This window comes from Triturus cristatus, chromosome 9, assembly GCF_964204655.1.
Source record: "Triturus cristatus chromosome 9, aTriCri1.1, whole genome shotgun sequence".
NCBI classification, from domain to species: domain Eukaryota; kingdom Metazoa; phylum Chordata; class Amphibia; order Caudata; family Salamandridae; genus Triturus; species Triturus cristatus.
This window is the reverse complement of record NC_140592.1, coordinates 26,072,639-26,088,402: the sequence shown is the minus strand read 5'-3', so window position 1 is coordinate 26,088,402 and position 15,764 is coordinate 26,072,639. Positions and strand designations below refer to the sequence as shown.

Genomic DNA, 15,764 nt, shown 5'->3' with positions numbered 1-15,764 from the left:
CTTCTCCTGCATCTGACTAAGGCAAGGTGTTCTGCTTTTGTCGTGGCGCCATGCAGGAGAAAATAAATATAAAATAATTGTCGGCGGCAGAGCAATCATTTGTGCAAAACCGCCATCTATAGGTCATTTACCACATTGTTAAGGTGGACATTTGTGAGGGGTAGAAGTGATAAGCACTTTTAAAATAGTATTCAGTTCAGTTTCTGATGTCCCTGAAAATATTATCCCGTAATAAATATAAGGTGCAAGAGAAAAGAATTCTGAGTAAAAATGAATACAATAAGCTATTCAGCGGAGTGCTTCTTAATGTCATGGGACAGGAACTGCGTTTTCCTGTACATTTAAAAGTACGTTTAAACATACAAATAAAAAATACTATTCAATGTTGTTACATTAGCACAAATCTTGATTGCAGAAAGGGCCTGGTGTCGCTTTGCAAAGCTGCGCGCATTCTGAAAAACTGTGAAGTGCACGATTGTCTCAACCTTATATACACTTATTTTGACTTGTACTTATTTTGGTGGTCCATTTACTTACTTATATACTATTGGGCACCCTCCTCTGATGATATGTTTGCAAAATTTATGTTTTGTCCAAAATATTTGTCCTGAATTTTGACCTTTTGTCCTGAATTTTTAAACTGACTGTCCTGAATTTGTACCGATGCCACTTGGTCACCCTAACCACAGTATCCCCTGGTGACGGGTGAGTTAATTGGGGAAGAAGTGAGTGGCCTTATAGCCATCACCCTGTCAGGCGAGGTCAGATTTTAACTCTCTATCCCATTATCATGAGTTCGGCCTGGAGGTACAGTATGAAAACAGCTACTTACCTGGAGCGAAGCATAAGCAAACTCTCCAGTGTAATATTCCCATTCTGCGCGCAACCCCGCCATCTAGTGGCTGAGCTGGAAATTACAGTCCACTGGTTTTTTACCAGAGAGTGGCTGCAGCTTCGGCTCTGGACTAGAAAATCACCATGTGGAATGTGTGGTCTGCCCAATAGTGTAATGTTCAACTAGAAGTACCGCAGACTGAGTGGTTTTATCAATAGTGGGAAAGAGTGAGTGTGTGTGAGCTCCCATGGACTAGAACCTACAGTCAGTCATCCTTCATATATATATATATTCACTGAAAAAACCATAGGTTTCACACATGTTATAGTTAGCGGAAATTTTACTGATAAAAAACCAATGAAATTCCCCCGTTATAGTTAGTGCAGGCAACTATAACTCACGCGACCGCAATCCTCTGCTGATGCTAATACTGTATTTAGACACTTATTTGCCCATGTCTTCTTCCATACATTTTTAGCTATACATATATTACAAATATTTTTTTTTCATAAAGACACATATGTCATCAGCAGAAGATTGCGGTCGCGTGAGTTATAGTTGCCTGCACTAACTATAACGGGGGAATTTCATTGGTTTTTTATCAGTAAAATTTCCGCTAACTATAACATGTGTGAAACCTATGGTTTTTTCAGTGAATTTGCAAGGTTTTTTAAATGCTAATTCCTAACTATAACGTGTGTGAAACCTATGGTTTTTTCAGTGAATTTGTACGGTTTTTTAAATGCTAAGTTACTTTACGCCATTCGTGGCGTGCGCGCCCACTTAACGCAGTTCGTTCCGTGCGCGCACGGTGCGCTTCGCGCACCGCGCGCCCACTTTACGCAGTTAGTGCCGTGCACGCACGGTGGGCACGCGGTGCGATGACAAAGCAAGAAAGCACGTCAACAAATCTGTTTCTGCTTTCCTCCGTGACTATGGTATGGGTGCCATTTACCACAACAACTTGCGTTATGACATGCAAGACATTTATAGAGGAGATGGTGTGCACTTCAATGATGAAGGGAACAGAGTCTTCCTCTTGAACCTTAGACTCTGCATCGGTACTTACTTGTAGGTACCACTAAAAAATCATTTCATAAACACAACGGCTCTTTTTAGAGCCCCCTAATATCTAAACACTTAAATCTGATTTTCATATTTTATTTTATTTTTTTCTACCGTACGCTTACCGTAAGCTTACCGTACGCGTACCCCGTGATTTTTTTTAAAATCAATAAATGTTTCCTTTGTACTTTACAGTCCTTCTTTGACCCCCTCACAAATGTAAGGGGGTCTGTAACTCTCCTCATTGCCCCCTTTTCTTGTTTTCACTCTTTTTTTTCTGAGTGAAACACACAAAATGGCGGCCGCCGCTTCCTGGTTTCGGCCGATTCGAATGTTTACTAAGATCTAAGAGCCAATCAGAATCGCGCTCGCGCACGCCACCGTACGCTTACGGTAAGCGTACGGTAAGCGTACCGTAAGCGGGCTCAGATATATATATTGATTTAAAGGCTATTTTCTCAGAATCTACTGAACAGATTTACACCAAACCTACAAAAGGCACTTCCTTGACCTAGGGACTACCTCTCTGCCAAATTTCGAGTAATTCTGTTCAGCCGTTCGGGCTGTAGCTCGTTCTAAAAGTCCTATGGAAAAATGCATGGGGAAAACGCGTTTTGGGACCCCCCTTTTATCTCAGCCCCCGCTTGACGGATCCCCCCGAGACTTTCAGGGTAGGAGCGGAGCGGAGCGCCCCACCTATTTTGAGAAATTCGCGAGGATTCATCGACCGGCGCCAAAGTTATTCAAAATAGAATGTTGAGGTTTTCCTATGGAAAAGGGGTCCTAACTATAACTACCTACTGGCGACCGCCAGTAGGTAATATATATATATATATATATATATATATATTTTTTTTTTTTTTAATTAATTTTATTAATAAGTAGTTGCAAAAGCATACAATACTCAAAAAAAAAAAGCCAGGTTACAACTCATATTCCCTAGTCATACAGCACTATGCATAGTGTTCATTTAAAATACAATCAGATCAGTTCCTCTCACATAACAGTTTGTGCTTCTACAATAGAATGTGTTTGAAGATAATCAACCAGCTCCTTCCAATAGTCCCTTGGTTTGGCTCCTGTGGGTAACGCTTCCTCATATGTGTGGAGGGTATCTTTACAGTAGGCCATATCTTTAATCCATTGTTTGGTTCTCGAGATATCTTCACTGCCCAGCATAGCGAGATTCTACGTTTAGCCAGTAGCAGTGCTATCATACAGAATTTACGTTTGGTGGATTTCATATTCTTGACTAGGCCCAATATACACGAAGGGATCGAACAGGGAATAGTGACACCCAACATCCCACTAAGTAACTTAATAATCCATCCTTCACATCTTTGAAGGCAAAAGAATGGACATCAAAGACGGACACAACATGGATCAAGGCCCACAGAGGTAGGTCTACTACTGGTGAAACCAAAGGATTTATGTATGTAGGCGACATGTTGCACGAACCAAGTCCCACCCCCACAGAGCGCGAGACACAGAAGGAAGGATGTACAGCGTGTGAGGCAAGAGAGTGCCAGACCGAGGTATGTACAGAGGGTGAGGCAAGAGAGCGCTGCACACAGCGAGGGGTGTACAGAGGGTGAGGCAAGAGAGCACCAGATACAGAGACGTATCTACAGAGGGTGAGGCAAGAGAGTGCCAGACACAGTGAGGGAAGTACAGAGGGTGAGGAAAGAGAGCGCCAGACAAAGTGAGGGATGTACAGAGGATGAGGCAAGAGAGCGCCAGTCACAGAGAGGGATGTACAGAGGGCGAGGCAAGAGAGAGTCACACACCGAGAGGGATGTACAGTGGGTGAGGCAAGAGAGGGCCAGGCACAGAGAGGAATGTACAGAGGGTGAGGCAAGAGAGCGCCAGGCACAGAGAGGGATGTAAAGAGGGTGAGGCAAGAGAGAGCCAGACACAGTGAGGTATGTACAGAGGGCGAGGCAAGAGAGCGCCAGACACCAAGAGGGATGTACAGTGGGTGAGGCAGGCGAGCGCCAGACACAGAGAGGGATGTACAGTGGGTGAGGCAAGAGAGCGCCGGACACAGAGACGTATCTACAGAGGGTGAGGCAAGAGAGATCCAGACACAGACAGGGATGTACAGAGAGAGAGGCAAGAGAGCGCCAGACACAGAGAGGGATGTACAGTGGGGTGAGGAAAGAGTGCCATACAAAGTGAGGGATGTACAGAGGGTGAGGCAAGAAACGCCAGACACCGAGAGGGATGTACAGTGGGTGAGGAAAGCGCGCCAGGCACAGTGAGGGATGTACAGAAGGGTGACGGAAGAGAGCGCCAGACACAGTGAGGGACGTACACTGGGGTGAGGCAAGAGAGCGCCAGGCACAGCGAGGGATGTACAGAAGGGTGACGTAAGAGAGCGCCAGACACCGAGAGGGATGTACAGAGGGTGATGCAAGAGAACACCAGAAACAGTGAGGAATATACAGAAGGCGACGCAAGAGAGCACCAGACACAGTGAGGGATGTACAGAGGGTGAGGAAAGAGAGCACCAGACAAAGTGAGGGATGTACAGAGGGTGAGGCAAGAGAGCGCCAGGCACAGCGAGGTATGTACAGAGGGTGAGGCAAGAGAGCGCCAGGCACAGCGAGGTATGTACAGAGGGTGAGGAAAGAGAGCACCAGACAAAGTGAGGGATGTACAGAGGGTGAGGCAAGAGAGATCCAGACACAGACAGGGATGTACAGAGGGTGAGGAAAGAGAGCGCCAGGCACAGAGCGGGATGTACAGAGGGTGAGGAAAGAGAGCGCCAGGCACAGAGCGGGATGTATAGAGGGTGAGGCAAAAGAGCGCTAGACACAGGGAGGGGTGTACAGTGGGGTGAGGCAAGAGAGCGCCAGACACAGCAAGGGGTGTACAGTGGGGTGAGGCGAGACAGCGCCAGACACAGTGCAGGATGTACAAAAGGGTGAGGCAAGAAAGCGCTAGACACTGTGAGGGATGTACAGAGGGCGAGGCAAGAGAGCGCCAGACACAGTGAGGGGTGTACAGAGGGCGAGGCAAGAGAGCACGAGACACAGTGAGGGATGTACAGAGGGTGAGGCAAGAGAGCACGAGACACAGTGAGGGATGTACAGAGGGTGAGGAAAGAGAGCGCTGCACATAGCGAGGGGTGTACAGAGTGTGAGGCAAGAGAGCGCCAGACACAGTGAGTGATGTACAGAGGGTGAGGCAAGAGAACGCAAGTCACAGTGAGGGGTGTACAGAGGGTGAGGCAAGAGAGCGCCAGTCACAGAGAGGGATGTACAGAGGGAGAGGCAAGAGAGCGCCAGCCACAGAGAGCGATGTAGAAAGGGTGAGGCAAGAGAGCGCCAGACACAGAGAGGGATGTAGAAAGGGTGAGGCAAGAGAGCGCCAGGCACAGTGAGCGATGTACAGTGGGGTGACGCAAGAGAACGCAAGTCACAGCGAGGGGTGTACAGTGGGGTGAGGCAAGAGAGCGCCAGACACAGCGAGGGATGTACAGAAGGGTGACGCAAGAGAGTGCCAGGCACAGAGAGGGATGTAGAGAGGGTGAGGCAAGAGAGCGCCAGACACCGAGAGGGATGTACAGAAGGGTGACGCAAGAGAGCGCCAGACACAGAGAGGGATGTACACTGGGGTGAGGCAAGAGAGCGCCGGACACCGAGAGGGATGTACAGAAGGGTGACGCAAGAGAGTGCCAGGCACAGAGAGGGATGTAGAGAGGGTGAGGTAAGAGAGCGCCAGTCACAGAGAGGGATGTTCCGAGGGTGAGGCAAGAGAGCGCCAGACACCGAGAGGGATGTACACTGGGGTGAGGCAAGAGAGCGCCAGGCACAGTGAGGGATGTACAGAGGGTGAGGCAAGAGAGCGCCAGACACCGAGAGGGATGTACAGTGGGGTGAGGCAAGAGCGGCGTTTCTTTCGTTACGAGGAACACGGCAGGCGAGCTGGGCTGATAGAGGAGGGTCTCTCTTGATTGGCTGGCAGGAAGGATGCCAGTACCAGGAACGTGGAATATAGTTCTGTTAGGCTGTTGCTCCCAGGCATGGTCTGACCAGAAAGCCTGTCCCAGGAGAGATCTGCAAGCAAAGCCCAGTAGTTTAGAGAGGATAGGAGATTTAAAAGAATCGAGTCTGTTCTTCTGTGCCCAGATGCTTCACCCCACTGGTGTCTGAAGCAGATTTAAATCTCACAAGTTGGGGAGGGAGTGGAGGGGTGGATCACATTCCCAACGTATCCACAAAGCCATCACCTCGTATGTTCGTAAGCCAGCTCCCGAAAGGGTGCTTCATGCCCGACGAATGGCTACAACATCCTCGAAGGCTTTTAAATGCTGGAGGATGAAAGGGGACGTTGAAGATGTTATTGGAAAAAGAGTAGATTCATTACATTTTCGGAGTGGGATTTTCAAAACAAATGGAGGCAAAAGACATGGCAGACCCCCAAGTGCAGGCCACCATGGCCAGGCCCAGCAAACCAATCAATAAGTTGCGATTTTTACAAACTAATGTCTTTCATGGCAGAGAGAAGTCAGCGCTGTGTTCACAATTTGTGAGAAATACTTTTTACCACATTGCGAAGAAAGTGTAGTGAGAAGCTCCGGTTCGACGCCGTCCTCTGCTCGCTCTGTGCTCTCCGTCCACCATGGATCTTCGGTAATATTTCAGAAAGGATCCTCTGGTATTACTGTCCACGACACGCTGCAGTTACTCCAAGCACAGGAATAATACCTGTAGAAGTGCATCTTATGCATGGACCACAGATCTGTCCGGGTCAATGACGGAAGGGGGGGTCCCCCAGGTCTTTGTGTACACCGCCGGTCAATGGTGTCAGGTGGAAAAAGAGTCTGCCTTAAAGAGTCATTGGGATTACACAGGGTGTGGATTAAGCAGTCGGATCGCTGCTCAGCTACTTTCAAATGCCGAAGACTGGAGGAGCGAGTCCCAGGACAGGTCGGGGGGCATCCATGGCCAGACTGCAGCCCATCTAAGGACATGGGGAGGGGTGTGACATCTGCTCTGACCTATATATATCGCCTGCCCCACTAAGCGGACAGTGTATTGTTGAATTTACAGAATAACTTAAAGGGTTATCACTTACTATCAGGGCTTGAAAATGACAATACGGACACTAGATCTCATAGAGCTCGAGTAGCTGAATAGAGTTACCAGACCCCAGAGGTCTCCACTCAACCATGTTTTATAAAGAAGTGAAATCTACATTCTAACTACAAGGGTTTTTTTTTTTTTTTTTTAATTCGTCAAACGTTAAACCTATTTCATTAAGATGCTTTTGGTGGTCATTGAACAAATGCATCCACTACATAGGATTCATGTTTGCAGCCATGGCTTCACACACCAATGAGTCCATTCGGCCTCTCATCCTCCCCAGGTTGATAAAAGGAGCACAAGTGAATTTGGCAATAATAAACATCTATTATCTGTCAATAGTGCCAAAAGAGCTCTCGGGGTTAAATTGTGCTTAACAAATACCCTGTCCTGTTTTCTAAGGTTCACTTAATTGTCTTCAAGGTATGGGGTAGTATTTGGACAGAGGTATTTAGACGTAAGAGAGGGTGTTTGGGGCAAGAATGACTAACCATACTATAACGCCCTATGAGGTTTAAGACTGACATCTGACCAAATTCCTTCACCGGCGTTTCTGCTGTGATCCTGGCATATGAATGACTGCGCCCAGCACGAACACTAAATAAGTTGCTGGTCACACAGGAACCTAGATCTGAACTAACCCTTCCAGATTTCGAGGGCAAATCTGTTGTACAACTGATCCTTGCCCAGCCCTACTGACTTTTTCAGGGGACCCTGGCATGCACACTACTAGCGCACACCTCAGCAGCCTGCCAATGGGAACTCTGAGGCACTGCTTCATGTATACTGTCATTCCGAGATGACTGAGTGATGCCTAGTTGCGCCCCCCTCGTGTGGCACAGCTGCTGCAGCATGCGGCCTTCTGTGATTTGTAGTTTTACCTTTCCCAGACACATACTTTTGTGTCCTACACCTAGCAGGTTACGTAGTGTGATGAAGTGTAGGAGGCCAGGGACCCCCTTCTTGTGCGGATGACAAACCACAGAGTCAGTAAAGGGTTAGATTAGGCAGACGATGGGTTGATAAACCCGACACTAATGCTCTCAACTCGCAGTTCTAGCTGCTACAGAAGAAAACATAAGCCACCCTGAGACTACATGGGGCAAGTTTACTGCCAAGTGGGTCTCCGCAGCTCCTCGGACACAAATGCAGATTGTGGGTCCTAGATCCACACCAGGTAGTTGTCTGAGCTGGTAGTCTGAGGTGCGTGGAGCTGGCAGAGAATAGCTTGTGCCACCACAGCACTCTCTTGACACCCACCCATAGATTACACACTTTGTGTTCAGGGTGAGGAGCATGCCCGGTGATGAAGCATGCCACCTCATGTAGGGAAACGTCCTAGAGGCCTTCTAGTACGACTCAGGGCTGGAGGTAGGAGCACCCTTCATCCATCGAGACCGCCTCTGTACTCCATACCTCATCTGGTCAAGCGTCCATTCTCTGCGTTCATGCTAATGAGCCAGTACTGGCTGGAAACTGGGACCTCTGTGCAGGTGTGTGACCAGTCCTACTTACCTTTCAAGGGCAGGTTAGAAGAGGCAGTCATACACGCAATCATATCCAAATGAGGTTACCAGTGACAGAAGCCAGGCAGGCTTTGCCCAAGTCAATGAAAGACAACTACACGTGCACAGAACAGTGCTTGCCTCTCAGGGGGTTTCACCAACAGGATTTCTTCTCCGTGCATTACAAACACACACATAAGGGTTCGGAGCCGAGCCACTATCAAAGGTCACAGCCCGCAGGGATCGCACAAGTTCAAAGACGCCATTGCTGAGAAGTTAATTTACAGGTTAGGCAGTGTGCAAGTGAAATCATGACGCATACCATCACAGTGCCTGGTTTCATGACGCTTGACACTGCATGTGACATCACAGGAAGTGACCTCACAAGAAGTGACCTCACAAGAAGTGACATCACAAGAAGTGACATCACAAGAAGTGACATCACAAGAAGTGACACCACAAGAAGTGACACCACAAGAAGTGACATCACAAGAAGTGACATCAGATATTAAGATTATCAGATATATTATGAGTACATATAAGCGCATTATGAGATTTAACAAATGAGATTTGGCGTCATGGTTGTGCCAAAACAGTGGCACAATCCCAACGCAAAAGCTGGGCCTCAACTAATAAATTAATTTTTTAAAGCCCTGCAACAAAGAAATTAGGAACAAGGAGCAGCTTAGCAGTAGATCTGTTCTACTGAATTGGTTGCAAAGTCTACATTTTAAAATATTTGATTGGGTTAAGGCATATGCTGTGAAGGTGCCCAGTAAATCTCAGGGAATAGTAATAATGGTGAGATAACCCTGGAGTTAAATGCATTTGTTGGAGAGATCTGTGTTTTGTGAAACCCAGATTTGAATCAAATTAGTATACGGTTAATGTGTCTCTTGCAAAGCACATCACTTAACATGCAGGGGACAGATTTTCATTTTATGTAGATAGTAAAGTGGGTTACTGCTTTTAACACATAGATCCTATTTCCTGTCTCATGTAACTCATCTTGTACATTGATTTACACATGTACAGGATTTATTGTCAATGCATAATGTGTATGTTATGTAAAAAGCTCTGACACCCTGCATTGGGTTGTGCATCGCTATAAAAGAAATAAAACAGTTATTTGTGTAAATACTGGGACACACCGACACACCTGACATTCTTACAGTGCATGCATCTCTTAAATACAGGGACTGAACAAAGGCAAAAGCGGCCTCTCTTAAGTACCTGTGAAGAGATAACAAGCTGTGTGCCTTTGTTTCCCTCTACGGCATTTACATTTGAGTGTGAGGTTCCAAGCTGCCATCAGTCCGGCTATTCAAACAAAAGGAGGCCTGATGGCCCTTTAACTTCGGCCCAGTTGGAGGTGAAAAAAAAAGCCCCCCTCGATGCCTGCACGTTGCTGCTGAGAACAGAAAGCAGACAACGCACAGGCGCTGCTGAATGGGTCTCTGTGTCTTACACCGGAACGAGTACAGCATATTTCTGTCGGGCACAAATTCTTGGCAGGGGGGACGGCATCTACCCTGTGAAAATAGTGGGTGGACGCCGTATACCTGCATGTACCCCCGACTGGTGCCCTGGAGGTAAGATGTGACAAGTGCCCTTAGACCACATATCTTACCTCATCTGATAGTGAGATGCTACTCGCTCCCGGTGCTGGTAGTCACTGCCGTCGGTACCTGCTGCCCGGGGGCCCGCACGGGATGCCATGGCGACCGAATCAACAACTAAAAGGAAGAGGCAGATAAGCAGGTGAGGCTTGCACCATAGAAGAGGTGAACAACATCACAATGTGCAGTTACACACTAGAACAAAGAGTCCATGCTGTGACATAAGCTTTACATATGAAGCCTTTGAACAAGCAGATAAACAGAGCGAGTCAACACACACATCTGAAAACTCGCAATAACAACTTGTGAATCAGGTTTGATATTAACAATTCAGGAAGCACATTACTGTCAAAATAATTTAATAGTAGGAATAACAGCAAAATAATAGGTGAAACGATCAAATAAATGCAGCACTACCACCAAGGGTGAATTAACTAAAATAAGCTGGTAATCATGTTACAGCAAACTTCCATTTGCCAACTATGGCTCTCATTATGAGGTCGGTCAGACCACCACCAACAGGCCGTCAGTGGCGGTCTGCCCGACATACAGGGCATCGCTCAGACTGCCGCATTACGATACAGGCGGTCAGAGCAATAATGTCGGGGGGAGATCCCGTTGGTGCGGTGTTCGGACTCCTATCCTGCACAGGTACCGCCGTAGGCATTAGGATGAACCTTTCCGACTGCCTTTTTATGACGGTCCTACCACCATGAAAAAGCAAACTAAACAGACTTAGAGGGCCCAAAGCAGGGCACCGGTCCCCCATAGGCCATTGCTAAATGGGTTGGGGGGGGGGGGGGCAAATGTAGTGCAGCCCAAACATCCATGCACAGTATGCCAGGCACTACATGGTGTCTGGATGTTTAAAAAGTTCCTTTTTCTACTGAGGCTTGCGCTACAGCCCTTTTTCTGGGCCGCAGTAGAAAAAAGCACTTCACAACCGCCTACATGCCAGTCGTGATCCTGAAAGGGCGGGTGGGACCGACGACTGATTGTCGGACAGTTCCTGCCCAAAACAATGGCTAAGGTCCTATGTTCTGTAGCAAGACCAGAGGTTTGCATTATGCTATACTTCCTCAGGAAACTATAATTCCTATGAATGCTGGGAAGAGTATCATCAAAACATGCTACCAAGATGGCGTCATTCTCCTTCTTACACGCTTTCACATCCAGTGTCTTTCCCCTCTTCTTACAAGCTGCTCAGTGAGAAAGTGAAGCATCCTTGTTTGTGGTTAGGGTGGGGAATGTTACTGCACTCAGAGAAGGACGGCATTGTCACAGGCTGCTCAACAGTACTTAATCAGTCACTAGACTGGACCTCAAGCAGTTCAGATCTCCTTGTGCCTTTGGCTAATGACCCTTTTCTACCTCGACATTCAAAAGCCCACTTTCTACTCCTGGTTATCCCACAATGGATTGGTCCTGGAACAAATGCCTGCTCTGGACTGACAGTCTGAAATATTAAAATCCCTGCCAGAAAGAGCCATCCTCACAGTACAAGCTTATCCTAAAGTCCTCGCGTCAATCAACAGCCATCAGCAAGTTGAGTGTGCAAGGCTCAAAAGGTCAGAGAGCTGCCCAGCTCAATGTGACCCTGACATCCCCCTGAAACTCTGCCAGCCAAACTTTGGACGATATACGACCCCACTATCATCCTGAAACCCTGCCAGCCAAACTTTGGAGGATATGTGACCACAACATCTCCCTCAATCCTCGCCAGTCAAACTTTAGATGATGCCAGCCCATTCCTGAAGGAAGGCATTGTGTATGCCTAGTCATGTGTGGCAGCAAGTAGAGGGGATGGGATGTCCCTTTCCCGACTGCCTTTTTATGATGGTCCTACCACCATGCACATGCTTTGGCATCAGGCGGATGCTGAGGAAGATTTTTCCTTGGATCCCTTTGGAGGCCAGAAAGGCCCTAGTACAGGCACTACTAGTTAGTAGACTGGACTATGGGAACGCACTACTAGTAGGAATTAGGGAGGACCTTGCATATAGGCTACAGGTAGTGCAGAACACGGCGGCTCGACTAGTCCTCAACAAACCAGTACGTACCCCGTCCCGACCTCTTTTGCAACAACTTCACTGGCTGCCTATTTGGAAGAGAGCAGTGTTTAAGCTTCTGACGGCGGTGTTCAAAGCACAGCAGGGGATTGGCCCGGCCTACCTAAGGAAGAAGTTATTTCTCTATATACCTGCCCACTTATTGAGATCTAGCAATCGTAATCTACTAAATCCCTGTAAAATCACGACAGTCAAAATGGGAGGACGCTCATTCTCACATTTAACCCCGCTTCATTGGAACCGCCTGCCGGATGAGCTACGCGCCTGCACAAGCTTGGGGCAGTTTAAGAAGCAGTTAAAAACCTGGCTGTTCTAAATCCGCAATTTTGTCATAGCCTTCAGCACTGTGCATTCAAAAGCGACGAGAGATCCCTGTGGGGATGATTCGTTGTGCGATATAAATCCTAAAATAATAATAATATTGTGAGAGTGAATGAATAGTTATGTACTTATTGGCAGGAGTACGGTGGGAATGGAGTCATTTAACTTGGACAGCCCAGGCTGAAGAAGATGGACCGGGGGCTAGTTTTACTTTGGGAAGTACGGCTGACCTAACTTCTACAGAATGCAATAGAGTAGGCGTTGTCTCCTGGATCACAGTCCACCGGGCACTGCGACTGCATTCAACTGACCACTCCTGACTTACAGCAAGAGGGTCAATGCCAGGCACAACTACGATGTGAAATCTGCCACTGATTATTCCAGCAACAAGCCTTCTTGAAAGGTTTGACCAACTGCCAGAGGTTTCACTGGCAACAGGAAAGCTGATTGAGCTAAAAGCTCACCATGATAAAAGCAGTGTTCCTCAGAGTAGGAGTTTGAATCCCAGCAAGGCAGATTCAGACTTGCAGCTTTACAAACTCTCCAACACGAGAACCAAAAATTAAGGAATAGTAAAATGTGTTATTTACAGTGCTTAGAAATGGCTGGCATATGGTATGATGAGCACTATATACAAAGCAGGTAAAGTTATGATCGCCAGTCTTTGGGGTAATATTGCCACTTCATCAGAAGTTGGATTTTGTGTTTCACGTTTCCACTTCACCAAGGCAGCCTAGTGGAAGTTCTAGGCCAGCGACCAAATCTTCCCCGAAGGTTCGTTAAGGGCTAATGGGTCCAATGTATTCTGGATGACCCACATGAGGTGCAGGCAGTATATGTGGTAACCATAGGAAGGCATGTCCACAGCCCACAAAGGTCCTGCTCTTTGGGTCCTGTTACGACACACAAAGGAGGCGCTGGGGCTTCACTCTGCTTCAGAAAGACCAATTTGAGAAGGTGAAACATGTTTTCCTTATAAGCAAGCCACCATAGTTTCTTTGACTCTCCAGCCAATGGAAAGGACAATTTGTTAATAACCATCTACCAGAACTTTTACCCGAGGAACAGGCTAGGACGGACGGCACCTGAAGGGACCCTTGCTCTGAATCCAACAGAGTTTCGGAGGGAACCTTCAGGCTACCCCAAGTAGACTGGTTGTGAATCTGTCCTACTGCTCCAATCGAATGACTCGTGGCTCCTATTATCAAAAACAACAACTCGAAAGTGGTATGAATATGTGCAGCCTTTTCTTTTTAATGTTCATGTTACAGTGAAAAGGCTTTCTTTGAAAAGGGACTCTTGTGGGCCTCATCCACTTTTCTGAGGAGCTTTGTATACCCATGTTCTTCTGCAAATAAGAAATCTGGAACAGAGAGGGCCCACATGGAATGCTGCCGTCAATGCAGCGGTTCAAAATCTAGTTGTGAAGCCATGTCTCTAATGAATACTAAATATGGCTTACAGCTATGAAGGCCATCCCAAATTGCTATGCAATGTCTAGGTAGAGATCTAATATTAAAGTAAATACAACGAATTGGTGGATCATCAATATTAGCCTCTGTAACCTGAAAAGCTAACAACATAAGCATTAAAAACTGTTGACATTGGGTAGGGATACCCTTATTACGAGAGAGATGACAGATGTTGGCCGGCAAGAAATTGCAGAACGATGTGGAATACACAATCTAATGCTATAAGCACACTATAAATGCCAACAAACCACGTGGCACACGAGGATACAAGTTCACTGCACTCTACAGAACAGGCTTCAGTGTACAGGCATCTACGGTCTCAAAGCACGAATGCACAGCTCAGGAAGGCAGTGGCTTTCAGGAACATTTTTATGCACTTAACCCTAAGCAACGAAGCATGGGTGGGCTCATCCCTGTGCCTCAGAGTCTGGCAAACCATCCAGCATTTTGCAGGCTTCTCCTGCAACCGTGGCTCCTGTCCTGCTGCAGCACATAGGTACTGCTCTCTGTCCTACTTTCTAGTTTCAAGTCACCTTTATCCCTTTGAAATGATAAGAAACTCTCACAGCCCTTTTTGAAAAGCATAAGAGGTACCAATCAGTGGGAGTCTGCTCGTGTATCATGGGCCCCTAGTGCCTAGCGTCACTATGAGTTTCCTCGTGCCTTATCTGCTCCCAGAAGCTCCTCGTGTCTCTTCAACTCCCAGAAAGGGGGGTGTCCTCGTGCCTCCTCTGCAACCAGTGTTTGGGCAGAAGAGGAGTGCAGGAGGCACGGGCAGGAAAGGGGGTTGGGGGAGACGCGGGGTGCAGGAAAAACAAGCAGAAGAGGAGTGCAGGGAGCACTGGCAGAACAGGGGTGGTGCTGCTCCTCCGCCACACTCGGGTGAAAAGGTAAATGAACGGACCTAACCTCACTGACACCCTCCTCAATGAGCAGTACCGTTGTCGTGCGGTGACCTCACCTCCTGCAGCAGCTCCCCAGCTCCTGACCCGCTGCAGATCCACGAGGGCTCGGACGTGCGACCGACTGACAGGCTGAAGGGGCGGTGCAGGGAGGGACCGAGGCTGCAGTGGGCTCAAGAACAATGACTGACCCCAGAAGAAGCCAGCCAATCACGAGAGGGAGCGTCCGCAGCTGCACCGGAAGTTACCGCCTCTGCTCCGGAAGAGACCGCCCCCTGGAGCCGTAACAGGCCACCACTACAGCTGTACCGGAAGACACCGCCCCGGCTGCTGCTCTGGAGGCTACGGTGCCTGCTGCAGCACCGGAAGTAGCTGCCCCTGCTGCACCGGAAGTGATCGCCTGGTAGTTTTTCGGTCTAGGTTTTCTGCGTCGAGTTACTGCAAGCTTTACTGTAGTCCGTGCTGCTGTTGGTGGGAAGGGGTGGGTAATGGGCTGCCCACGGCAGCGGGGCTTTATCATCGGACAGGGAGCTCCGTCGCGGGGGTCAGTGCTCCAGCCAGCCATTGGATGCGGAGGCGGAAGACTGGCAGAGAAACACTGCCGAGAGGCCATGTTCTTATTATTAGTTTCATTTCTCTGTTTTATGTAGGCGGCGTGAGAGGGTCGAAGTATGCGGCTGGATTGACTAAATTATGCTGCAAGACAATGCAAATTATGCGGCACATTTTGTGATAGTATTACTACATTATTTCATATGTTTTTTCAGGTATTGCCAGGCAGCGCTTGCGCTAAACCCTCCCAGTCGTGTGAGTGTCCACCAGCCCAGGTCAAACAGAATTACTTTAGAAGCCATACCAGAGTCACTGGATGATCATCCAACTACTC

The 15,764-nt window shown here is 47.9% G+C and overlaps 1 protein-coding gene across 2 annotated transcripts in view; it reads right to left on the bottom strand.

Annotated features, from left to right (window-relative positions):
- The window catches only part of JAGN1 (jagunal vesicle mediated transporter 1), a 31,092-nt gene extending 15,856 nt beyond the window's left edge, over positions 1–15,236 (bottom strand). Inside the window, exons 1-2 of one of the 2 annotated variants that reach the window (XM_085624283.1) lie at positions 14,938–15,236; positions 10,126–10,231 (exon numbers count right to left, since the gene is read on the bottom strand). In XM_085624283.1, coding sequence (XP_085480409.1) covers positions 10,126–10,214 — 89 coding nt within the window. In that variant the 5' untranslated portion in view covers positions 10,215–10,231; positions 14,938–15,236. Of the gene's footprint in view, positions 1–10,125; positions 10,232–14,885 lie in introns of both variants that reach the window. The other variant, XM_085624284.1, reaches the window with a different exon arrangement.
- Between the last annotated feature and the right edge of the window lie 528 nt (positions 15,237–15,764).